At 41.9% G+C, this 22,246-nt stretch overlaps 1 protein-coding gene across 1 annotated transcript in view; it reads left to right on the forward strand.

The window, feature by feature from the left end:
• GNAI1 (G protein subunit alpha i1) overlaps positions 1 to 22,246 on the forward strand; it is a 45,116-nt gene that overhangs the window by 13,522 nt on the left and 9,348 nt on the right. Inside the window, exons 2-5 of the mRNA XM_006026622.3 lie at positions 15,905 to 15,947; positions 16,027 to 16,168; positions 18,834 to 18,991; positions 20,694 to 20,822. Of these exons, the coding sequence (XP_006026684.1) occupies positions 15,905 to 15,947; positions 16,027 to 16,168; positions 18,834 to 18,991; positions 20,694 to 20,822 (472 nt within the window). The remainder of the gene's footprint in view (positions 1 to 15,904; positions 15,948 to 16,026; positions 16,169 to 18,833; positions 18,992 to 20,693; positions 20,823 to 22,246) is intronic.

Genomic DNA, 22,246 nt, shown 5'->3' on the forward strand with positions numbered 1-22,246 from the left:
CGAGCGCAATCCCAGACGTACCCTTTTCCCGCCGGCTTAATTTGCGGACGGATTAACTGGCTTGGGCCTCGCCAGCTGGAACAACTCACATAGTTATTCAGACGACCGGACCATCTGCGTCGCAACTACAGGTGGCGTAAGTAAACGTTTTTGCAACCATTAAACCTTGTCTGCCTCTCCATTCACCAGCCCGCCCTGACGAATGAGCAATTTCTAAATCACCTCGAGTCGGCTCTGGCCGGCTGAGAGACAAAGTACATCCACTCCTATATGTTTCACTTGAGTTTAAAGTTGAGGGAGTTTAGCTGGTGTAGCAGTGGACATATTACACGATTCCATTAGTTTAGCTGATACGTGATCCCAGGTAGTGAGTATGTCCTGTTCCCAAGAATGATTATGCCATTACGTCTATGAACAGCATTAGGTATATAAGCCAAAAACTGCATTCCTGAAGACTGCTCATTTGCCACCTGTTTATGTAAATGCATGAATTCCAGGGGCACCTTATTTTTTTTTAATGTTAGCATTGCTCTGCACATTTCCAGAAGTTCCTCACTTTTATCAGAGCTGGGTAGCTTGGCACCCAGCTTAAACTTAAGTCTGATCAATATCCAGAAATTAAGTGCTCCTTGAGTTCTGTTGGTAGACATTCTCAAACTACTCCTGACATGTTGGTGGGAATGGGCTCTATGTAAAATGCAGTTGAGGCTACTGTTTTATTTCAGAACATAGCTAGAAGAGGAACAGATGGAAGTGGCAGTAATGATACTGCCTTTATACCACACTAAAGAACACTTTTCTTGGATGTGGCAAGACCTGGGTTTATTTCCCTCCTCTGCTTTGTGTGGATTGAAACCATATCTCCCACCTCATTGGAGAGTGCCCCAAGTACCAAGTTATAGGCTATTTGGGGACGGAACAGTCTCCATCCTTCCGAGTTGTAACTACAAGAAGGAATTTAGGATTTGTTAGGTTGGGAGGAGGGAGAAAAGCATGTCTGTCTGTAATGTTAGGGTTAAGGCGCTCACTTTGTGGGGAGACCTCTATTACTCTGGCAGATCTAAGGAGTATTACACACTTTCTATTAAACAGCTGTAAAATAAAACACATAAATGATCCTTGGAATAAAATCTTGACAATGGGAGTAAGACTACATGATATTGCTTTTGCTCTCTTGTCAAGAAATGGCATTGGGGGTAAGAATGTAAGCAGTTTTGAAAGCATTTGGTTAGTTTACAGACGTTTTGAACTCCTGCAGATTGAGATGTTGGTCTTTTGATTGTTGCAGATCGTGCTAAATACTACATTCAATTTCAATGCCAATAGAAATGTCAATTGTAAGAAAATATTTAGCAGCGGGTGTTTTCTGAATTACTGGGAAGTAGTGTTTTGTAGGGGTGCACTGATAAAGATTTTTTGGATCGATACTGATGTCCAATTATTGGCCAGTCATATCGGCCAATACTGATCCAACTGCTGATACGCAGCCCAGCAGGTTGGAGAGCAGCGTCCGGCTGGTAAGTCTTGGGAGGAAGGGGCATGGGAGAGGGGAAGGTCCTTGGGCAGGGGGGTTGAGATTGAGGCCACCACAGTAAGGGAGGGATAGAGGGGCAGGGGCAGGCAACGCTCAGCCAGAGCGGGGTGGGGCGTGGGACAGAGCCAGCAGCTCGTCTGGTGGGGTGGAGGGGGTGCACAGCTCCTGCTGCTGTGTGCACCCCCAGGGGAGGCATGGGGGGCATGTGCCCCCCGGACGTGCACAAGGCGAGGGCAGGCTGCGTGTTCGGGGCTGCGCCACCCTCTTCCCAGCAGCTGCTCTCAGGCCATGCAGGGCAGGGAGTGGTGGCAGCGCAGGGGTAGGGGCTACAGCCACCCCAGAATTTGCCACACCCACCCTCCCAGTGCTGTCTCCTCCCCCCCCACCCACTCAGCCTGAGTGCAGCCACTGGGAAGAGTCTGGCGCAGCCCCTACGCTGAGTGCGCAGCCTGCCCCTCCCCGTGTACAGATCCAGCGGGGGTGGGGGGCACATGCCTCCCATGCCTCTCCCAGGGTTGCGTGCAGTGGTGGGATCTGCCCCCCATTCTGTCCGCCCCTGGACCAGCTGCCAGCTTCGTCCTGTTCCCCACCCAACCCCGCCCTGGCTGGGCATTGCCTGCCCTTAACCCAGCCCCACTTCCTCCCTCGCCATGGGGCCCTTGATCTGACCCCCCCACAGACTTACCGGTCAGATGCTGCTTGTAACATTATCAGCCAAAAAAAGCCAATTGCCAATTAATGTCAAATTTCCTTTTATCGGTGCTGATTCAATATGGACCGATGCATCAATGTACCTCTAGTTTTTGGGGTTTTTTTACCTTTCCAGTTGTGTAACTTCAGACCTGTAAGTTTTCTAAATCAGCTTCTGGTTACATTATTGTTCATTTAGGTGTGATAAAAACATGGTTGTTGGGGTGCTCCTATAGATGCACCCCTGATTTGTATAAGCTTACTGGTCCCCCACTTCACGGAATGTGTGTTAGGCCTAGGTTATTAATTTGCTCATAAATCACAATTTACCCTGGCATTTCAGTCACATAAGAGAAAAATAAAAAGTTTATTACATGGAAGGAAAGTACTCAAATGGTTTGACAACAGAATATAGCAAAACAAAAGTGACAAAAGTCTGACCTTACTTTTGGGCAACCATCTAGGCCTCAACATTTCTGTGAAAATCCCGCAGGGTCAGTCTCCATAGCCACAGCTATTTCCCTCCACTGGGTACCTCCAGTCCCCCTCCCATCCCAGAGAGCCCTCTTGTAACCTGGCACTCCCTCCAGAACAGGGGCGGGCAATTATTTCAGGTGGAGGGCTGCTTACCCAGTTTTGGCAAGCTGTTGAGGGCCACATGGGTAGCCTCGCCCCCTGACAGGTGCCCCGCCCCCTGGTCACCATCTTGGGACCAATGTCTTGGGACCAATGTCCAAGGGCCAGCACCGGTGGGGTCCAGAGCAGGGCTCAGGCTGGCAGGGGTCTGTGGAGCCGGGCTGGGCTGCACCAGCAGGGAGAGGGGGGAGCTGACCTGGCTCCATGGAGCCCCTGCTGGTCGGGACCTTGTACCCCTGTCGCCCTGCTGTGGGCCATGTGCACCCGCGCCTGCTCACTCCCAGTGCCGCCCCCCGCCCCGCAGTACGGGCAGGGGGGCAGCGCACAGCCCTCACCCCCTGCTCTATGACAGGGAAGGAGCTGGTGCGGAGTGCAGGGAAAAGCTGCCCCTCGCCCACCCCATGGCTCGCGCTCCCTGCTGCAGCCACTCGCAGCCCATGTGGGGCTGTCCTGAGCAGGGACAGGCAGCCCCACGCCAGCTGCAAGCAGCTGCAGTGCATGGCGCTGGCCACGGGGCAGGTGCAGGACCACTCCTCCCCCACCAGCTTGTAACCCGGCCCCACACTGGCTCCGGGCTCACCTGTCGGGGCTGCACAAGGCTGCAGCAGCTGCCTGCCCAGAGCTCCCATGCTGGGCGGCCCAGAGACGGCAGTGGCAGCCTCACCGCAGCCTTCTGTGGTTTGACCTCCAGGCGGGCAGCAGCAAACGCTGCCCAGCGTGGCAAGTAGGGGGGGCTGCAGCTGCTGCTGCTGTGGCACAGCACCCAATGGGTGAGCCCAGATCCGGCGCGGGGCTGGGTTACAAGCTGATGCTGAGTGCGGGGCAAAAGCGGTCCCTTGCCCGCCCTGTGACTGCTGCCCTGCGCTGCAGCCGCTCTCAGGCTGCCTGAGGCTGCCTGTGCCTGCTCAGGACAGCCCTACATGGGCTGCAAGCAGCTGCAGCAGGGAGCGTGGACCATGGGGCGGTTGAGGGGCCGCTTTACCCTGCACTCTGCACAAGCTCCTCCCCTGCCCTGCCCCCCTCCCCCACCTGAGCTTCCTGCACCGGGACAGACGCATGGTCCCAGGCCAGAAGCCCCTGCTGGGGCTCGCGACCGGGGCGGGGGGAGGCAGGGCCGGGCGGGCCCTGCTGTTGCAGGAGCCTGCTGAGGATTCCCCGGGTCGTACTGCCCCTGGTTCCTGTCATTTTTTTATAGGAACCAAGGACAGATGTATTTTAATTTTCAAAATTTTTTTAGGGGCCCCGCGGGCCGGACAAATGTCCTCGCGGGCCAAATGCAGCCTATAGGCTATATTTTGCCACCCCTGCTCCAGAACATATTACCCAGTCCATCCACTTCTGCCCCCCCTGCTCCACCATCTACGTTTTGGGAAGCTAGAGAGTCCTTTCTGGTCTATGCCTGTGTAGCTCTGTGACAGTGAGCTTTATAAAGCGCTGTAGTTTCTTTACATGAATGTAATAAACAGGTAATTTCTAAGAGATGCTAAAGTCTAGATGGCTTTTGGGCAGGGGTATAAAACTCATTTCACCTCACAGGCTAGATCAGTGTTTCTGAGCCAGTCTGTGGACTGGATCAGGACCAGCACCCTGTAGAGCACCTTCAGGGCCAAATTCAGCTTGTGCGCCAGCACAGGGCATGAACTCTGGAAGGCAGTCTAGGGTATGCAGCCCATGCCCTGGACCCCTTTTGCCACATGCAGCCCTGGGTCCAGCCAGTGTGCCATGTGTACAGCAAGTCCTGGGCCTGCCTGGCACATGCTGCATAGGGCTGGACCCAAAGCCAGCACTTAGAGCACTCTACAAGCTGGCTGCCTGTGCTACATGCATGACTGGTCCAGCCCCATGCACTGCATGCAGCGCACACCAGCCCTGAGGCTTGCTGTGCTTGGGCTGGATCTGGTGCTGTACATGACATAGGGGGTCCAGGGCTTGGGCTGCGTGCAGCATCCCAGGCCTGCAGCATGTGTGGTGCTAAGTGCAGCTCGTGTGCTGCATGTAGTGTGCAGGTTCAGGGCCAGTGCAGTGACCCATGGGCCAGATCATGTGTCTTCACAAGCTGTATGTTAGTGCTTCTTTAATAGGACTAATGATCTGTACTGATTGTATCTTAAGTCTTAAACCTTGGACCAGTGTTACCTTTATTCCTACATTTTATATAAAATGTTTAGGAAGCAGACTTCTGAGATGTGTGTTTGTCACTTTTGTTACTGATCCCTGATTTTAATCTGATCAATTTATAGTAAAACCATTATATGTTGCTAAAGCTCTTAATGACATTACTTGGGATTCTCAGTAATATGCTTAGCACCTTGAACCTTGCCAATAGAGCTTGGCTTTTCCCTCTTTGCTGGATCTTTGTCATCTGTGCTGTGTGGTGTATATGGCTTTTTGGAGGTTGAACAAATTCAATCTTAACAGCATCTTTAGGAAAACTGCACCCCCCCCTTTTTTTTTAAACTTAGTATCAAACCTCTTATTTCCCTTTTTATTTAGTCTCTCCCTTTATTCCCCTAGGAAAAAAAAAACTTCCTGCCTTATTTGCCTCTCCGCTGGCTCCTTAGGTCTTAATGCTCTAATGCAAAGGAAGTCATCTCAGCACCTACATTGGAAAGGGAAGATGAACTTGATTCCAGGGAGGAACTGCTCAATGAAAGCAGAAACTTCTGTGGGCTTTGAGGCTTTGAGCATGCTTACTCATCTGAAGTTTTTGTACCATTTTAAAGCTCTGTTATTTGCAAATAATATAAGCCAAATTAATTTCACCATATTGTATTTAAAATAAAGAAAAATAAGTACAATTTTATTGTACAAGATGAGGAGAATTTTGTCCTGTAGATGCAGGAGCTGCTCCTGCTGAGGGGAAAAACCAAAGCCAGCAGTATAGCAACGCTTTTCCTACTACCATCTGCTGTGACTTTAGGCATCTTCAAATGCAGGCATCAAAATGCGTCAAGAATTGGCCTGCTGCCTACTTAGTATAACTAAAAACTTTAAAAAACTTGCTTATCTCATAGTTGCTATGTGTGTTTTATTTCTGTTTTATTTGTTTTCTGTTGTTCTTGTTATTTTGCTTTGTAACTGCTTGGATTGGCCCTGGGGTTTTGGGATAAAAGCCAAAGGAAAGAAGAACTGTTCAGTTTTGAATGCCATTTTACATTTATTTAACATTAATACATAGTATACATAGTTAAACATTCATTACAGTTATTTTAGAATGTACTTTCTCTGTTTCATAATAATAGTTAACTAACTTGTTTTTAAGGAATTAGCATGTTTAGCACTGAAAATTAAAGTCTGTCTTCACTATTCCTAATAGATTAATAGTTAAAATATTAGACAATATTTAACTGTTCAGTTGACCAAGAATTTTTTTGACTAGTTAGATACTCAGCCCTAGTTGCTGTGCATATTTTAGGGAGGCTAAGGTTAAATAAGCCATGAGATATGGAGTGTCGAAGGTACTTGAGGACTGTGGAGGCCACAGTTTGAGATCAAGCAAGGGTTTTACAAGTGGCTCAGTTACCTTTTTATATTTTAGCTGTGAGTCCTTCCTGGTTCATAAGAGGATGGCTTTTCAGTTAGAAACAGCTAATGTTAGTTAGCAGATCACTGTGTGGAGGTTGATAATGTGGCCCTGCACGTGTTAATCCCCCCTTTTCTTTTAAGGAAGGTGGTAGTGTTTAAGTAGTGGATAGTTGCCAGTTACAGAAGATGTGGATTCTAGTGGTAATGGGGCCAGATTGTCATTGTTAATGTTTGTTCTGTCCAACCTGATCATTCTTGTGCCACTGCATTTTGGTAAAATGGAAGGGAAGTCATATAAAATAGTGGCACCCCAACCTTCTGTCACCTGTGGGCTGGATGAATGATGATAGGTTGGTCTATTGGCTCGATTCCATGTGGTCTTGGTCTGTGGACCTGATCCTATGTGCCAACCTGATCTGGCATGCAGGGCTGCATTGTCCCGTCCATGGTACTCCCCATAGGTCCAGAAATTTGGCAGCAAGGGAGTGGCAGTTAATGCTTCCACCTCTCCCTTGCCACCAAATTTCCAGATCTGTGGGGAGCCATGTGATCTGGATGACACAGCTCTGCAGGCCAGATCCCTGATACAGGAGATGATAGCTGCCAGTATATTACCACAGTGCTGCTGGAAAAGTTGAAAGGCCTTGAAGTCCCACTCCACTCTCCTTATCTCTAATGTATTTGTATTGGTCTAGACTTTCAAGAGTTCCATCGGTAGTATATTTTGACATCTAGTTTATAGGCTTCAGTGATGCCTGGGATGCTGGAAGTGAATCTTTAATACTCCTCCCATAACCCCTATGCCCAGAAGAGGAAGGTGTTCCAGTTCTTCCACCAGAATAGTTCTTGGAGCACTCAGAAGGATGGTAGATCTCATCTTCTTGGTGTATACATGTTGATGGCTAGAAAATTATATTTAGAGGTTTGCTTTTGGGAACTGGCTTGTAGATAAAGTAGATATCGCATTAGAGCAGTGGTCCAGGGCAATGGCAAGGGTTAATTGGTTTCTAAAAGTCTGTTTTTTACAAGTTTCCTTCAAGGCCCACTCTGTCTGACATAGGCAAGCAGCAAGGAGACTCACAGGCTGGGAAATTGAAGACATGTTCCATAGTGTACTCAAACAGCGATAAGGAGCTCTGCAGCATTGGCGCCTGATCAGTGGCCACTGCAGAGCCCTTGGGATTTCTGGTTTCGTTAAACAGACCAAATTAGGAGGACACTGTAAGTAACCAAATTAAGATGTGTCCATGCGATGGGTTTGTGAAACAAAGGAATATGTTTGCTGGGCAGAACGTGGGCAGTATGACAACCACAGGGAGGCCAATCAGCAATGCTGAAAAATGAGGAATCATCAGAGGGGGAGAGGATACAAAAGGAGGGATATCAGAGCAGCAAAGGGTCCCTGAGAGCGGAACCCGAGGCCACCATGGACAGAGGGCACATCACACTAGCCCACCTCACCCACCCCACTGTGGGGGTGGGCCTCGGCCTTTGACCTCCAGGCTGCTGACATTTGACATTCAAGGGAGAACCTCAGAGTGAAGCTCATGTACTGGCCAGATGTACCTTGATTCTGTGAACCCTGGGACTGGTAGATATAGAATTGTTTGCGTTGTTCTTATCTGCTATCATTGTATGTCAATAAAATGTGCCTATTATTGAATGGAGAGGTCGTGGTCGGTCTGAGGGTTTGATTCCGCCTGGAACAAGGTGTCTGGGTCAGAAATCCAGAGCCAGCAATGTAGTATATAATGCAACTTCTGTAATACTCTCCTAATATGTGTGCAAATTCAGCATTTCAGCATAATACCTAATCCATATTTTGAGCCTGGTTTTGTTGGTGAAACTATTGCCATATGTAGCAGTAGGTTGTCTTCCAGTAACAAACTAAAGCTTTGTCTATATTAGGCAAATCAGTTGTTCATTATAGGTTGAGCTCCGCATTAGTTGACATATGTGGGTTTCAAATTGCCAAATGCAGATGCAGATTCAGAAGCAGCAATCTTTGAACACTGTCAAACTTTTGAAATTGGCTTCTGATTGAAGAGGTGATGGTGTCTTGTGAGAATCTTTAAGGTTTTTATGGGGCAGAGTGTATGGAGGAAGAGATGGATGGCCCTTTCTTTTGCTTATCTCCCTCTTGGGAGAGATGTACTTTCCTATACTTCCTGTCCAGAGCCTGTGCTGATGTGCCAAAAAGGAATGGGCACCAAGTTCAATTCTTCAATGTCATTTCCTATTAATGCCTCAGTTTGTTTTTTTGTTTGTTTTTCTTGTTGCTTTTGACTTCGCTGATAAGGGAATCATTCCAAGTAGAGGGCAGAACAAGTTTCTTTCTCAGCCTAGTGATTATAAGTGATGAGGAGTTAAAAATAGCAAAATGAATAGTACGTCCTGTATTAACAGACCTCTCCTTCAAGGCTTGTTCCAGTGCATTCAAAGGGCCTATCTGGATGTCCAGCTGGACGTAAGTGTTAGGAAGCCAGATGAGCCTTCAGTGTTGTGCCTGTCCCTTTTCGTATGAGGACTGGAGCGTTAAACCATGCAGCGAGTTACTGTACATATTGCCTCTAGATATGGAAGACATGAGGGTTGTGGGAAGATCAGTTTTGGGTCTTACCAGGCAGGAGGCATCTTTCTCCAAGGACTGGAGCTTGAAGGCTGGACATGGTCTTGGTAAATAGCTCTTGGGACATGGTAAACCATCCTATAATACCTTATCTTAACTACAAGAAAATAATGAATGAGACTAAGTGTCCTGCCACCCCATAAAGTAAGGAACTGAGATCAGCTTTACACAAGAATTCATATGCTCCTTCCAATTTATTTATTTATTTACTGTATGTGGTTTCAGGATTTTTTTTCAGCCATCTTAAGGTAATGTCATCACCAGTGCGAAGCGCTTGAAGGCCACCAAGTAGCATTGTAAATAGGCACAAGTCAGCAATGCGGGACATGGTTTGAACATGTCCACAAGGGCCTTTGTTGTCATTGTGAAGGCCCCGTTGATATAGATTTGAGGCACAATGACTCCGTCCAATTTGAAAATGGCAGAGAAGTGCCCAATAACAGTGTGGTCAGTTAAAATCCTGGTTGACTTACTGTAGGGTCAGAGATGATGTGATGACTAATTGGTGCTTGTGCTGACCATTCTTCATGCCATTGAGTAAGTAAGGAAAAGTCGAAGGGTTTTGAAAGGGTGGAACATATTGGGTATCTTGAGGGGAGCTGAGATATTGGTGGGTGGAATATGTCCCAATGCGTTGGCAGCATAGGATATCACAGAGTCTGGGTAGTAAATTTACTTTAGCATTTGTGAAGTGGAGATGAGGTGGAGCAATGGTACTGAGTACTGGTAACCATGGGAGTGGAAATGTAATTTATAAGTTAAATTCCTGTCAAGGGTGACTCCAAGATAATGATGAGGCTTTTCAGTGTAGTTCTATTGCTCAATAACTAAGCTGAGATGCTTCTTAAGTAGAAATACACAGATGTGCTAAATGAAGTAAGTTGAGTTTGCGCTGACCCTGCTTTACCCTGAGCCAACACATCTACACCAAGAGAGTGTTAGGCAGCATAATAGGCACAGTATAAGAATCTGTAGTGTAAAAAAAAACATTGCTTTGGACCAGTAAGTAGGGACCAAACAAGTGGTATTTTTTTCAGAATTCCTGTTGTAAGCTAAATGTGTGTACAGACATGTAAGGATATTTTGCATATAAAATTACCTATTACTGGATGTATAGTGAGCCCTGGTGTAGAGAGGACTAGGAATGATCCTGAAAGCTGTTGTTGAATTTAAGCCTGGGGAACCAAACGAAAAGAAGCCTTTAAATGTATGCGGGTTTTTTGTGAAGTTGGCAAGTGGGAATCATGGTGGGTGCTGCCTTGTTTTACTACTGCCCTTAAAATTTAATTAAGTTTTCTCATGAAATATTGGACTACTTTGACTACAACTGGTTGTCAGAACACTTTTTTTCTTTGTGAAAGGGCCACTAGATCGAAAGATTAACAAATGTTTTTAATTATTACCTAGAGCATTAGCTAATTTCTAAGACCTTTAAAAATCCCAAATCTTTTTTTCAACTTGGTGTCATAATTTCAGAATTTGTCATTCTTCCAGTTTCAAACATTGATGTTGAGATCTTGATTTTATGCATTGTAACCATAGGGTTGGTCATTATAGTATTTTCTGTAGTCACTATCTAGAAAACTTTCTTTTCTACTTTTCAAAATGCTTTCAGGTTCAGCATGTTTGGAATTACAAAACGGACCAGTAACTTAAGTGAATATCAGTTTAAGATGTACCACTAACCATGCCAATGAGTTGAAAAAATCCCCAGGTTAGTCACCGCTGTCTCGAGGTATAACTGCCCCTTTCATAAAACCTAGTAAAACAGGGGGAAAAAAACCCCACTGGTTAGGGCAGAACTATGGATGCTGATAATTGATATAGGTTTTTTTTAAGCTTCAGTTAGGTTAGTTACCCACTTCTTAGTAGGTGATTTAGATTTAATAGTCTGTCCAGACAATAGGTGTTTAACTTATCATTTCTGTAGTTAACACAGATGTTTTTAATTATATTCTTTTTCTTCAGTGGCATTTTGCATTTTAATTGTGACAGTTTTTGTTTTGGAATTTCTTGTTTCCTTTTGTCTCTGATTTAATTCAGTGCCAGGCTCCTATTGTTTAGTATGTTTAAAAAAATCTGTTCTCTTTGAAGTCCCATTTTTCTTTTGCAGATAAGATAATTGCCTGGCTTTTTGGCGCTAGTCCCTCAAACCAGCCCTTCCAGCTAGTCCTTTGCCTTGGATCTTCTTTCACCACCTCAGGCTCCAATCAGTTCTTGTTAAATCAGTGTCTTGAGGAAAAGATCTTTGTGCTGTTAGCTCTCAGTATGTTTGCTAGCCATTTAGGCTAACCTTAGTACAAGCTTGGAGGCTCTCTTGTGTTGCATCCACCTTTTGCTGCCCTCCAGTTCATGGCAGTATGGAATTAAGTTAAATCCTTATCATTTAACTTTAATCAGTGGGCAGTTTGAAACATTAATTGCTGAATAGTTGGTGAATGTATACTTCATAATGACTTAAATGGTTGTATTTATCAATCATGCATTCCTAGTAATGTGGTATATGCCTGAATTCATGAAAATGTTTGTGTAGTTCAGAGTTCTGGGATGCTAGCTGAATATGGAACGTGGACTATTCAGTCACAAGACACTGGGAATAGTTTTAAAACAGACCTTTGATGACCTGCTATTTGTAATTGAATCATAAACTACTTAAAAGATCTTGCATCAATTCTAATTTAAGCATATAAACTGTTCCATTCAAAAGTTTGAGGTATTGAAAACAGGTCTTAAAATGGAAATTGAGACATCTTTTAACTAAGAAATTTCAGTTGCCTTCTCCATAATACTTTATTTAAATATATGAGAACTGATGTCTTAAAGCTTTCATAGACAAACATCTTACATGTAAGATGTAAAATGTGCATGCTTCAAAGGGTTTCATATGGTCATTGTGAATAACTTGGGTATTGCTATCCCCATTTAGCTTTCTTTTGAGAGTTATTTTTATGTATTCTGCTTGAAACTTTAAACTGAATATAGAAAGGTCGAAATAAAGTCTGATGTTCAATAGCTTGATATCAAAAGTACATAGTAACATAGCATGTTAAATTTTTACTTGCTTGTTAAATAAGAGGAGAGGAAGTAATCTTTCTAGTCTTTAGATCTTTCTGTTGACTAATTTCATTTTTATGCAGGTCTGTGAGGAATGTATGTGTGATCTTGATTACTGGGGTTTTTTTTTTCCAAGTAACATTTTTATTGCTGATTGCCTGCACGTATTTGTTGCAGTTAAACCATAACATCATTTTTATAACTGATGAAAATGATGTATGAGGGGGAAGAAAAGGCCAAACAAATGAACCAAAAGTATTGGCATGTTGATATTTGAAAAGCCACCTCATTTAAATTTGTTTTTTTCTTTTTAAAAAATGTATAAACTTACAAATATACACTGCTGTAATAAAAAAGATTGTAGTCTTAGGAAATATCTGTATGTGATCATATCAGATACTGGATTTTGATACATGAGACAGTGATGAGTGATGTTCTGAAATTTGTCTCAGGGTTGAGGAAACCCATGACTCGAGAACTGTTAATAAAAAGTTATTGCTCTGACTTATTAGTATCTTTTATAGATAAAATCTAGTTCATATTTTGTGGTATTTTGACATGTTTTATCTGGTGTGACGGTGTTCTTTTGGCTGTTTTTTAAAAATATAATTATTTCTGTCATCTGGATGACTTGTGCGCACACAAGAAACAAATTATGGGTAAGACAATGTTATGAAATAGACTTTTTATAAAAGTGGCCTGGATTGGAAGTTGAGTGCTACTGCTGAAGAGGGATAGAGGTTGAAGAAAAGGCCCTAGAAAGGTGTTTGTCAACTGTTACAAAAAGTTTCAGTAGTTTCATATCTTTTTTTTTTAATGTATTTAAATGTAAACTGATGCTGTCTGTGCATTAGGCTCATTCTTATGTTACACATACTTTAGCAAAATCTCATTGAATTGTCTAGATCAAGTTGTGCTCCAATTGAAGCTCAGTATCCCAGGATTTAGCCCAGGGGTAGGCAACCCCCAGATGCATGGCATGCAAAGGCATTTTGCTTGGCACTCGTGCCTCGGGGAAGGGTGTAGAGCTGCGCTGCCACAACAAGGACTGGGCCTGCCATGGCTCCCCAGTTGTCTGCTCCTAGCACACCAACATCTTACAAATTGAGGTTTGGGTGTTTTTGGCATTCTGCCCAAAAATGTTGCTGACCCCTGATTTAGCCCATTTGAAAATCTCACCCTAATGGGTTATATGCAGCTTTGTAACTAAGGAGCTGTTATAGCATTATGTGTAGGACACTGCAAGCAAGCTGAGCTCTTGTGTGAGAGCTCTTGTGCTCGCTCTCTCTCGCTTGCCTCTATTAGTGGGATGTTGTAAAGTGTTTTACATTAAACGTTCTTCTAAACCTAGCCACACACAAATATCATCATAAAATGAATCTCCCAATTCTTGAACTAAGGGAGTGCTGTTTTCTAAAACACAATACTTTTGATTTTTAGCTCATCTACTGCTCTCTGTAGCCATCTCAAGCTGTACAGTGAGATTGAGTCTTGTCAGTTTTATTTTCAAGACTTTTACGCACAGTAGTCAAACAGAAAATGAGTTGCTATTGCTTAGACTAATACTAGGAAAGACCAATACTTTTTTCTTTGCTCAAAAGATGAAAATGACAAGAATGCTCAAAAGACTAAATACAGTGTCTTGTTTTGTTTGAGCAATATAACTAGTTGCCCCTTTGCAAACTCTAATGTTGACCTGCTGCACCACTAAAAAAAGTAGCTTAACTTGTTACAGTTTTAAAAATAGGGAAAGGCAGGCTAATGTCACATTGTATTTGAATCCATTGTATCCATGTAGGAGATTGTATTTGTTGTAGCTGTATTGTGTAGACAACCCTGACCCTTTCTCCTTTATAGGATGGTGTGAAAAATATACCTCTTCTCTAGCATGTGACAAGTGAAGTGCAGCAGCTTTATTAGACATGCTTCCTAAATGTGTTTACAAAAGCTGTCTTAGGGTGTTGGTGCCAATGCTTTCTTAGTACCTGGATTGATGAAACTTTCCCCTATGAGATCCTTGGTGATATCAAAGAAAGGTGGAAGGAAAGCTCTATCTTACATTTTTTCTGTATAGATATTGATTCTGTTTTAGATCAACGATGGCCAACCTGTGGTGTGGGTGCCATAAGTGGTGCAGGGTGATTCAGTGTGTGGTGCACAGCAGATTAGGGAGTGGACAGGCAGCACAGCAGCAGATAGGGCTGGATAGAAAAAGCTAAGCAATTTGGGCTTCCTTGGGTTCCACTGGAGCCCAAGGAAGGAAGAAGGAAGTAGTGCTACAGATCAAGTATGGAGAAGAGGACTGGCAGCAGAAAGCATAGCAGAAGATTGGGTAGGGCATTGGAGTGGCGCTTGGAGAGAGTTCTGGACTAGTTTGGTTAACCTGCCAAAAAGGTTGTTGTAAATGATAAAGTTGTCATCAATATGAGTTTCAGATGACTCTATTATTCATAAATAGTAAAACAAAAATAGTGAGTATAGAAGTAATCTCAGATGAATATCAAAGAATGTATGTAATATGTGAACATATACCTCTTTAACATTTGTAATTAAAATTGTCCAGTCACTTGGTTAATCAAACAACCCCATCCCCAATCTCCCATAGAAAGGGAAATATACCTTGAGGTGTGTAACACTGCAAAATAATTCTGTACATTTTATGTTAGTAACATGTTTGATTTATATAAATCAGTGAGTTTTCACAACTTTTAAAAGGACAAAATAGTACATGGATTGTGAATTTCATGCGATCTAAGCCAAAAGGTTAATTTAAGTTAGGGTTACCATTATAGGTGCACTGATACATTGGTCTGATATCGGATCGGTACTGATATGAAGAAAATTGTCTGTCTCGGATATCAGCCCGATGGGGCTGATAATTTGGCCGATAAACGCCCATACTGTGCACAGGCACGGCGCAGCACAGAGCTGGCAGCATGGAGACCTGCCTCCGGCTGGTAAGTCAGAAGGGGAGGGGAGAAGCAAGGGGCATGGGGGGCGCAGATCAATACCCCCCTGTGGTCAGGGAGGAGGCAGGCGCTGCCCAAGCAGGGGTTGGGTACGGGATGGAGGCGCAGATTGTGGGGTGGGAGCAGCTCCCGCCACTGCTTACACCCTGGGCGGGTACATCGTGGGAGTGGTTTAGGTGTGAGGGGCAACAGGTGTCCTCTTTTTTTGGAACTGGAAATATGGTAACTCTATTTAGGTTCTAGATAAAATGAGTAATTACATAATTGGCTGGGTGTGATTAGTGCCATAATACTTTGTTCTTTCCCCTCCCCCTTCTTCCCTTTACCCCCTCTTATTTACCATAGTTATGTATCTCAGGATTAAAGAAGTTTAAAATCCAAGTTAGTACTGGTGATTGTTAGATTACTTAGATATCATAGAAATGACATTTCAATTCCACAATGTTTAAGAGGTATATTTTGAATATTCGTTAGGAAGAGCACTGTCAACTTCATTACATTGCTGGTAAATGTTGCAGAGTGATTTTTTTTGTTTGTTTGTTGGTGACATGCAGTTTTAAATGCAAAGCTGTGCTGTTAAACTTCATGCTTATGCAGTTGAAACGTAGAGTTTCTAAGGAAACTGTAGGAACATAGTTACAAATATAGAAGTATTTCAGAATGAAATAGAATTTCATGATTTTGACACTTCTAATTAAAGACTTCCTCTTTAGTCTTCATTAGAAATTTCCAATAGATATCTTAAATTTATTGAGGGAATGTATATGTTTTGTAAAGGACTAGTGAAATGGGAAACACATTTTTAAACTGATGGTCTTGAACATAGAAGAAAATCAAGTCTTAATTTTTACACTTTTTATTTTACAGGAGCTGGAGAATCAGGGAAAAGCACAATTGTAAAACAAATGAAGTAAGTATAGTTGAAAGGCACACAGCATAAACAAGTTGTTTTCTTTGAAGAGGAGACTCAGTATTTTTTTCCTTCATAGGATTATCCATGAAGCTGGTTATTCAGAAGAAGAATGTAAACAGTACAAAGCTGTTGTCTACAGCAATACCATTCAGTCTATTATTGCTATCATTAGAGCAATGGGGCGGTTGAAGATAGACTTTGGTGACCTAACCAGGGCTGTGAGTATTGAAGTACTTTAAAAAAAAAAAAAAGTAGATGTCCAGCTAAGGTATCATGCATCATTCTAGCATGAGTTCTTATCCATTTTTTTCCAGGGTTCATGATTTTATTTCCTTTTCTTTATCCTCACTCAAACCCCACCAAAAAACTGAATTTAGATTGTCCTGTCCTGTCCTGTCCTGATGTATCCGTGTAGAAGAACAAATTTGCATGGTCTGGTTGTAGCATCCTATAGAAATGAGTAGATCTTTTCTCTTGCAGACGCTTTATAGAGTATCATAAATAGCTTTACACTATTTTACACTACACCGTTATATGAAGTAAATTGCAAAAAAAAAAAAAATCCTGAATGCCTACTTTGAAATGCCTACATTATTTCACTTCACTAGGAGTCAGTGAGTGTGTAACATTCATTATCTTATAGTATTTCTTGGCTCAATAGTTACAGTATGAACTTTCTTGCAGAAGAGATACAGAGGAAAGGGACAAATTTGTGTAGACAGTGTATTGAAAGATATGAGCAAAGTATTTGGGCGGGTTCTTCATGTAGCTTACTCTTTCACCCTAACATCAAGGTTATAGTTGTGAATAATAAAAGGGTGGTGTTAGTGACAAAGAACAAGAGGAAGAAAAGTAGGTTTGGTAAAAAAAAAAAAGACATTAATCCTTGCACTTGATACTGCCTCTTATTTGATTAATTTCAAAAGCACTTTCAGGGAGTGAAACAGGTAATTTTTTCAGTTTTCTAAGACTGCAATAAAATTGTTTGCATAAATGATTCTTAGTCCTGTCCTGTACTTAAATAAACTAGAGAATTGTCTATCGTTAATTGCCTTGCATATGTATAATAAATGAGTTTGAGATCTGGTAATTGTACATATAGTTGGTCAAAACTGATTTCTGGCACTGGTACCCTCAAGTTCCTCATCTGTTTTTTGTTTTGTTTTTATATAATCACAGAAAATGAGGGTTGGAAGGAACCTCAGGTTCATCCAACCCATACTTCCTGTCTAGGTAAGGCATTCATCACTCTCCTAGTGAGCGGGTTTTTCCTACCATTCACCTAAACCTCCCTTGCTGCAACTTGAGACCATTGCTCCTTGTTCTGTCATCTGCCGCTACTGAGAACTGTCTAGCTCCATCCTCAGTCCTGCTCCTTGGCCCTGAAAATTAAAGATAGAGCTTACCTTGAAGGCTCCCCTTCAAAGAACGGGGTTGCACACTGACCTGTGAACTGATTTGCAAACTGCCCTGTTTGCTCCTGGAGTCTCCTTTTACATGCTGCTGGGCCTAGACTGGCTCCACCCCCTTATTAGGGTTTTTGTCAGACACAGGCAGCAGTCACCTGGCAACCTCCCAGCTGCTCAGAGCACTCACCCAACCGCACAGCCCCTAAACAAACATTCAGCAAGTCAAACACACAGGCAGCCCTGCCTCCGGTACCTTCCCAGAGCAGGTTCTGGTGCCTGGCTCTTGTTCTTCTCCTTCTTCCTCTCATTCCCACTGAAATGCTTGCAAACAGCCCTGTTTGCTGCCCATACTCCCAAAAAGAAGAAATAGAACCATCAGGGTTCTGCAATTATCTACACAACTTATACAAGATCTTTTGATGTTATTTTTCTGAATTCCTGCTGTGACCACGCTTAAAATAATATTCTGATATTTGACTTGTATCCCTGTGAAATAGTAGGTCATGTAATGTTCAACATCTATGAATCTATTACTAGCATTTGTGTCCTTTGCTCCAAGCAGTCTTTTTGTCTCCAAAGTGTCTTTCCTCCTGTCTTTCACCAAAGGTACAAACAAGTCTGTTATCCTACAGGAGATGAGTTGCCCTTTGCTTATATTACCTCCTTTATTATTTGTTAATATCCACCACTGCTTCATTCAACTCATTCCAGAAAATTCATTTTTCACAACTACCTCCTGAAGTATCTATGCTTTTAAATAGTTTATTTATTTAACAGATGTGCTTTCTTGCTCACCCATTTTCTTGGTCTACCTGACCTATGTCCAATTGGCTATCTTTTAGGAGGGATTTTTCACTTTTCTGTTTACTGATAAGTGTTTAGATTAGTGATTGATGCTAAACCCGCTCCCCCCCCCCCCACATTTTCTTGTTGATCACACTTAAGTATGAGTTAAGCCTAGCCATATAGAATTCTCCAGTGAGGATTGTGTTGTTTTAAATAAAGGCAAAATCTGTATGTCACTTTCATTTAGAGTTAAAAGACCCATATTTGAGTTTTTTTACAAACAAGCAGTTTGTCTTGGCAAACATGAGAAAGAAAATAGAAGTGCAATCAATGCTGGTCATGTTGGAGGACACAACTTCTAGACTGTCATTCAAACAAATCTGAAATCATTGTTCTATATAAGAAAGGTCAAAGCAGTGCAAGTGTAAGGTGAGAAGTCTTTTGGGGATTTGGCATAAAATTCCTTGGCTTTTCACACAATTAAATAAATGTCTGCCTATGGCCACAGAGATGGAAGTAAATTTACTTGCATTAATAGCCACACACAAATCAAGGGGTCTTCTTGCATCTCCGTTTCTTTAGGATTAGTCAAACTGACTCATTTTCTTAAGCTCAATTATTTTTTTTGTGTGTGGTGGTGTAAGGTTTGTTTCTTAACTAGTTTTTTCCTGCTTTTTTTCCCACCCAGGATGATGCTCGTCAGCTGTTTGTTTTAGCAGGAGCAGCAGAAGAAGGCTTTATGACAGCAGAACTTGCAGGAGTTATCAAGAGACTGTGGAAAGATAGTGGTGTTCAAGCTTGTTTCAGTAGATCTAGAGAATACCAACTTAATGACTCTGCTGCATAGTAAGTAACCAAGGCTTTGTCTGTCCTGTAAAGTGGCATTTTATGAATTTACTCAAATTTTAAGACAAGGCTTTTTTCCCCCCTAGTCAACATAGGAAAAAGACCCTCATCTTAAATTTGTATACAGAGCAAGCTGAGGGAGGGGGCAGCAAGCTGCTGCAGTTCTATCTTTCTCCCTGAGCACACAGAGTACAGTACTCTGACTTTGGTCCTGAGCACAGAGTACAGGGAAACTGTCCCCTGCCTGGCCAGTCAGCAGTGCTGTTGCCGTTGCATGGCTTGGCAGAGGCTGTGCTTCAATGTACTGTGTTTTGTGACCCGGTAGGGAACGGAGCCCAAGTGGCATCTGACAGTAAGGCGGGCAGAGACTGGGGAGGGTGGGGAGAGCAGGAAGGCTGCAGAGAGAAGTGGGGGGGGGGGGGGGAGGCCACTTGCTGCCCCCCTCCCCCATTACTGCTTTCCTTGCTGTAGCACTGTAGCAGTGGGGGTGGGTTAATTTAAGACAGCTCTCCAATAATTAGATTCTATACCTAGAAAATTATAATAACTTTCTAAATTTTCCATATAGAGAATCTAATTATTGGGGACTCTTAAATTCAGGGTCATCTTGGAATTAAGTAAATACGGTATATTATTAGTGGGCAGAAATTGTCTGTGTGCAAGGTGCTGGAAAACATATAGGTCAAAGTAGCCTTTGCCTAAATGAGTTTATCTAAGACAGATGCAGCAAGTCATTGTAAACAAAGATATAATGGGATGGAAAGAAAATAACAGGAATAAGACTGCATATCACACACAGAGACTTTCAAAGGATTGGCATATCATTCTCAATCGTCTGCAAGTACTTGTCAATAAATTATTTCAGTCAAACTTAGCCATATACATGTATATTCCATTAAAGTATATGATATAGCCACGTTGAAAGTTTTCAGATGTCCAGTTTTTATTTGTCTGTTCTGAAACTGGTGAACTATTTGAATTTTTCTAGATTCTTTAAGCCATGAAACAAGCTGAGCTCAAGGTAGCAAATATCTTGAGGTTTTTATACAAAGCATGTTCATGGTAAGAGGTCCTGAAAATCATGTTTTTTGTGCACCATTTTTCTTATATCTCATCAAATCCATTTATCTCTGGCTGTAGTATTTTAGGTAACTCATTCAGTTTCATGAAATTTCATGCACTGTTTAACTCCCCTGTATATATCTCTGAGGTTGATAGCTTCTGTTGATAGAGGAAAATGTTCTTTTTTTAAATTTGATTCTTTTTTAAAGTAAGCAAATAAAAATTCACATTTGCCTTATATATAAGTGCTGGATTTACTGGCATGTATGTTTTAAAAAAAAATAAAACTTAATGTTTTGTATTTAGGATTTCTGAACAGAAGGAAAGCTGGGTTGACAAGAGTATCCCAAGATAATTAATCTAGTAAATGAGCAGTTACAAAGCACTTGCATTTTTTTCAATATGTATAGCTTTGACAAATAAAGACTTAGCAAACTTGTTAAAAAATAATGGGTTAAATAATCTCTAAAATACTTGTATTGCTTTTTGATTTGCAGTCTTATCTCAAAGTTTACCATGTCCGTGTCTATAAAAATTTGTATGAGGATTTTAAATGTGTCAGTTTAATCACAGACAAAATACCTTTATCTGTCTGAGCCTTATTTTCAATAACTGAAAGCAATATTTCATTTATTTTCAGTTACTTAAATGATTTGGACAGGATAGCACAAACTAGTTATATACCAACTCAGCAGGATGTTCTCAGGACTAGAGTGAAAACTACAGGAATAGTGGAAACTCACTTTACTTTCAAAGATCTTCATTTTAAGTGAGTATTCATACTAAATATATACCCCCATGACTTTGGTATGTATATCAAATTTTAAATCTAGGTTGACTGTGCAGTTTATTAGTAAGCTAATGTTGTGACTAACTACTTGTACTTTTGCAAAGTTATTTCCAAACATTTGATTCTATTTTCAGGCAGAAGGGCAGGGCCAGGTGTCAGCTTAAAGATTAACTTGTTCAGAAAGGCATACGCTTTTGTAAGCAACAGCCTATGCTATCAGATGCTGTGACACTGTGCTATGACTATAGGACATCTCATAGCATCTGATAAAGTAGGCTGTTGCCTGCCAAAGCTTATGATTTTCTGAACAAGTTAATTTTTAAGGTAACACCCTACCCTGCTTTCTGCCAGACTTCAGACCTAACTAACAGCCAGCTACCCTTTCTATTAAGAGAAAAGTTGAGATTACTTTTTTAATGAGTAAGGTATGCATGCCTTCCCTTTTCTTTAATACTAGCTTTGGTGCAAGTGACTGTAATATTCTAATCTTTCCATGCCCGATAAAATTGTGTAACAAAAATAAGCTGTTTTGAATTTCATACTGTTTTATCTAATTCTTCAGCAAAATCCAAAACGCAATAAAAAATTTAAATCTTGGTTCAAGTTGTAGATGTGATGATTAACTGTTCTATACTATAAAATTGTAATCTAAGATGTAAGTATTCTAAATCAGTTTACAAACAAGTCTTTCTGTAGCAGTTGATGTGCTCTGAATATATTATCATTGTACTAGTTCATGAATAATTTTCTGACTTAAAGTATAATGATCCTAAAATGTTGAGAACTCTTGGAATAAGTTTTTGAGGGTTCAGGAAAACTTAAAAGAGCAGGTTTCTCTAAGTACAAGTTTAAGAGTCTCACACTCCTTCATGTTTGGAAACTAAACACATTGTAATTTTCTCTATACCACTTAGCAAACCAATATGGGGACAAAGGGGTGAGAGTGACTTTTTTGTTTTTAATATTTGTATAATAAGGCTTTTTTTTTTTTTAAATGGTCAGTGCAAAGGTAAATGGCCCTTCCAGGTGCTGAACATGAAATACTTGTTAGCAACAAGAAAGACCATGTCACTAGAGTTTGAAGCCCCCTTCCCCATGCCCTTCACATAAGACCAGATGTCCATCTTCCTCATTGCAGAGGACACCCTCTGGCCCAGTGTGACAAACTGGTCCATGCCTTTGTCACAAGGTGAAGTGTCCAGGTTCAGATGTGGCATGTGACCAAACCAGGAAGCAGGAGTTGGGGTGGGAGGGAAATACAGTAACATACAGGTGAAACTTTCTTTTGTGATAGAAGAGTGTTTGTGTTTAACACATTGCTTTCAAAGTAAATTAAGTAATTTTATAACTTGGTAGATTTATCCCTTTATATATTTGAAGCCCATTTTGATGAGAGTAGGGAA

Source organism: Alligator sinensis, unplaced genomic scaffold (assembly GCF_000455745.1).
Source record: "Alligator sinensis unplaced genomic scaffold, ASM45574v1 scaffold481_1, whole genome shotgun sequence".
Classification (NCBI taxonomy): domain Eukaryota; kingdom Metazoa; phylum Chordata; order Crocodylia; family Alligatoridae; genus Alligator; species Alligator sinensis.